Here is a 4,891-nt window from a genome sequence, read left to right as displayed (position 1 = left end):
GCTTATTAGCATTATTGATGCATGTGGGTAAAGTAGAAATGTGTATTGGCACCATTGTTGCATATGAATGTTGTATTTGTTTGGTTTGGACCATGGGACGGTTTCTAGTTATGTTATCTTTTCCTGATAAGTCGAGTCATTGATTGTAGAAATACTTGGAATCTATGCCTCCAAGGCGGTCAATCAAAATATGTGGCAAGATACTGAGGAGAAGGATCCACCAAGGAATGTTGCACTGTATGTTCCACCTGCAGTGGCACCAACTTTAGCACAACCAAAGATTGAGAATAGGTGGGACCACTGTATGAGAGGTTCAGGAAGCAACACCTTCCAACCTTTGAGGGAGACCCATACTCACTGAGGGCTAAGTAGTGGATGAGTATGATGAGTTCCATCCTCGACTTTATGAGGGTGGCGGACAATGATAGGGTGCCATATGCCACATATATGTTGCGCGATGATGCCTGAATCTTGTGGGAAGCTGTATCCCAAACCCGGAATGTCGCCATTATGAGTTGGGATAAGTTTCGAGACTTGTTCAATGAAAAGTACTATAATGGGGCAGTTTGAACTATGAAGATAAATGAGTTCACAAATCTGGTTCAGGGCAATATGTCAGTAACTGAGAATGCTTTTAAGTTTGACAAGTTGGTCAAGTTTTCCTCTGACTTGGTGCCAACTGATGTGATTTGGAGGGAACAATTTGTTCGAGGGCTTAATTATAGTATAGGACGAGATGTCAGAATCACCTCGGTACCTGGTGTTACAATACATGCTCAAGTAGTTGAGAAGGCCCTCACTGCAGAAGGGGCAAAAGATAAGATATGGAAGGAAGGCACCACAAGGTGTGACGCTTGGAGGATGGTACCTTTGTTTATTTGGTCGAGTAGGGGCAGTGGCTCCAGTGACAAGAAGATAAAGACTGTGTACACCTTTAGTGCCCCTGGTTCAGATAATAGATTTTGGGGTGGTCAGAGTGGCTGTCAGGATGAAAATGAAAACTTGAGGAATTATCCAGAGATTGTCAGGCGCAGGTGTCGTCACTTGGGAGAATTATGTGCTAAGGCATGTTTCCTATGTGCGATAGTGGGTCATCTTAGGAAAGATCAGCCTCAACTAAAGAAAGAAGAATTGAAGAAGAGTGACGGTCTAGTTCCAGCTTAAGTATTCACGTTGACTCAAACAGAGGCTGAGGCTAGCCCCTTCGTGGTGACAGGTCAGATTTCTAGCGTTTGCTCTCCTAATACATTATTGATTGATTCTGGTGCAACACATTCATTTTTCTCTAGAAAATTGATAGACAAACTTAGTAGACCTTGTGATATATGTATGTTGTGGGGTTTGGGACTTTGTTGCCTACGAGGGAATCAGTAGTTTCTAGGAGATGGATTAGATCCTTACCAGTAGAGGTGGACAGTAGGGAGTTGTTTGTGGATCTGATCGAGCTAGTAATGGAAGACTTTGATATGACTCTAGGCATGGATTGGTTAGCCAAGTACGTGGCGACAATAGATTATAAAAGGAGGATGGTGACCTTTGAGGCAAAGGGGGGGGGGGGGGGGTGCTGTTCATGTTTGTGGGTGCTCTAAACGTGCCTCATATTCCCATGATTTCAACATTGAAGGCTAGAGACCTATTGCAAGAAGATTGCATAGGATTCCTAGCTAACGTGGTTGATACCACAAGGGTTGTACCAGTCAGACCAGAGGAGACTTTGTCTATGAGTTTCTGGATGTGTTTCTGTTATACCCATTTTTTGGGCATGATGACATTTCAAATAATAGAAATTATAAAGAGATGATGAACAAAACTAATTGCATTCCTATTCTCACAAAACACAAAGCAAACAACTTAACATTAACAGAAGAGATTTGGTCACCTTGCCACATTCTTCAAACTTTTCTCACACTAGAGGGGTTCTTCTAACTCTGTTGGCACAAGGATATTTCTTTCACCTCTATTCACACAAAGCACACCATCACACGCTAATAGGAAGATTTTGGTTGTAGAGTAGCACACTCTTGTTCCTGTTCGTTTATAGTTGCCCGAGGAATGCTATGCTTGATCGTGAGCTAATCTCTAACCTTTGTTAAGTTCAAGCCTATTCATTTTTTGTAGGCTATGATGCTAACATAATTATAAAAAATACAACATCTCCATTTATCAAAATACAACTATATTTCTATTATTACAATGTTGTAATGTATTATTTACGGGTCAAGCCCATGATTTATATGTGACCTTAAACTCCTCACTATAAATAAGAGGAGATGGGATAAAAATAGGAGGGGCAATTCATAATGTCGAAACTCCATTATTGTATAAATAATCCTTATGTAATGTAAAAGCGAATGAGGACTCTTGAACAACCGGCAACATAAGTTCACCGAAAACTATGCTTCTTCAAGATTAAATATCAATAAAAGTGACTAAGTGGATGTAGGTCAACTTTTTGGGGTCAAACCACTATAAACATGGTGTTATTTATTTTATTATATCTCAATTCTTGAATCCATGTTATTATGTTCTCAAGTTGACGAAAAACGGTGTCAACAATTTCTAGAGGACCTACCAGGATTGCCACTGCATCGGGAGATTGAGTTTGTTATTGACTTGGCACCAGGGGCGGAATCGATATCCAGGGCACCAGCAGAATTGAAAGAATTAAAAGTTTAGTTGCAAGAGTTACTTGACTTGGGGTTTATCAAACCTAGCTTCTCACAGTTGGGTGCGTCAGTGTTATTTGTTAAAAAAAAGGATGGGTCATTGAGGATGTGTATTGACTATCAAAAATTGAACAAACTGACTATTAAGAATAAGTATTCGCTGCCAATGATTGATGACTTGTTTGACTAGTTACAAGGTAAGACAGTGTTCTCGAAGATTGATCTTTGATCTGGTTATCACCAACTGATGATCAAGGAGGAGGATATTTTGAAGACAGATTTTTGCACGAGGTATGGGCATTATGAATTCTTAGTTATGTCTTTTGGATTAACCAATGCCCCAGTAGCATTTATAGATCTGATGAACAGGGTGTTCAAGGATTATGTTGACAAGTTTGTGATTGTGTTCATCGATGACATACTGATCTACTCCCAATCAGAGACAGAACACGAGCAGTATATCTGTTTCGTGTTACAGAGGCTAAGGGAACACAAGTTGTATGCCAAGTTCAAGTACTGTGAATTATTTATGCCTCAAGCAACATTCTTGGGTCACAATTTTAGTAAGGATGGTATTAAGGTGGATCAGAAGACGATTGAGGCAGTGAGAGATTGACCAAGGCTAAGGAGTGCTTCTGATATTAAGAGGTTCCTTGGATTGGCTAGATACTATCGGCGTTTTGTTGAAGGGTTCTCAAGAATTGCAACATCTTTGACTGAGTTGACATGTGAGAGCTTAAAGTTTGCATGGACCAATAGGTGTGAGAACAGTTTTCAGGAGTTGAAGCAGCGATTGATTATTTAACTGGTACTTAGACTTCCTTCAAATCATGAGAAGTTTTTGGTTTATTGTGATGCTTCGAGACAAGGGTTGGGTTGTGTTTTGATGCAGGCTAGGAAGGTGATTGCCTATGCCTCGTGACAGCTAAAAGAGTATGAACAATGATACCCTACTCATGATTTAGAACTAACAGCAGTAGTTTTTTCACTAAAGGTTTGGCAAAATTATCTTTATGGGTAGAAGTGTGAGATATACACCGATCACAAGAGTTTGAAGTATTTCTTCACACAGAAAGATATGAATATGAGAAAGAGACGTTGGTTGGAGCTGGTAAAGGATTATGACTGTTAAATCCTCAACCATCCAGGAAAGGCCAATGAATTGGCAGATGCCTTGAGCCAGAGAGGTTAGGGAATCTCGAAGCAGATATCAAGGAAGTTGGCAGAGGACATGACTAGAGCAGGGATAGAGCTTGTTGTAGGTCAGTTGGCCAATGTTGGTCTGCAATCTACACTTCTTAATAGGATCATGGAAGCACAAATGAACAATCCTCAACTAGTTAAGAATTGGGAGGATGTCTTTGTTGAAGTGGCTAAAGACTTTACTATCTTAAAGATGGATATGCTGAGATATAAGGATCAAATATGTGTTTCGATGGATGCTGGTATCAAGAGAGAGATTATGGATGAGTCTCATACCACTCCATATTCATTACATTCAGTCACTAGAAAGATATATCGAGACTTAAAAATTTTGTATTGGTGGTTGGGGATGACGAAGGATGTGGTTGAATATGTGGTTAAGTGCCTTACTTGTCAGCAAGTAAAATTTGAACACCAGAGGACAGTAGGGTTACTATAACCTTTAGGCATTCTGAAATTTAAGTGGGAGGATATAACCATGGACGTCGTGGTTGGATTACCTAGGACGGTAGGATAGTATGACTTGGTATGGGTGATCATGGATCGATATACCAAATCAAATTACTTTCTGCCTGTGAGAACAAACTATACCATGGATCAGTACAATGAATTATATGTGAAAGAATGTGTACGTCTATCAGATCAGGACCCCACCTATACTTCTATTTTCTAGGGAGGAATGCCTAAAGCTATGGGTACACAGATGAAGTTTAGTACAGCTTATCATCCTCAAACAGATGGAAAATCTGAGAAGATGATTCAGATACTAGAGGATATGCTACAGGCATGTGTATTGGATTTTGAGGGATCCGGGAGTAAGTATCTTCCCTTGATTGAGTTTTCCTACAATAGTTATCAGTCGATGATTGGAATGGCTCTGCATGAGATGTTGTATGGTAGGAAGTGCAGATCACCCATTTACTATGATGAGATTGGTGAGAGGAAGTATCTTGGTCTTGAAGTATTCTAGAAGTCAATGAGAAGATTAGAGTTCGAATGCTCACTTCGCAGAGTAGACTAAG

General features: G+C 40.0%; 1 protein-coding gene across 1 annotated transcript; it reads left to right on the top strand.

Annotated features, from left to right (window-relative positions):
• The first annotated feature begins 3,897 nt into the window (after positions 1-3,897).
• Positions 3,898-4,308, top strand: LOC133814796 (uncharacterized). The gene has a single exon (XM_062247711.1). The coding sequence runs from the start codon at positions 3,898-3,900 to the stop codon at positions 4,306-4,308; it is 411 nt and encodes a 136-aa protein (XP_062103695.1).
• Positions 4,309-4,891: the final 583 nt, after the last annotated feature.

The sequence above is a fragment of the Humulus lupulus genome, chromosome 2, assembly GCF_963169125.1.
Source record: "Humulus lupulus chromosome 2, drHumLupu1.1, whole genome shotgun sequence".
In the NCBI taxonomy this organism is placed as follows: Eukaryota; Viridiplantae; Streptophyta; class Magnoliopsida; order Rosales; family Cannabaceae; genus Humulus; species Humulus lupulus.
Note: the sequence above shows the minus strand (reverse complement) of the source record. Positions and strands in the feature narration are given on the sequence as shown.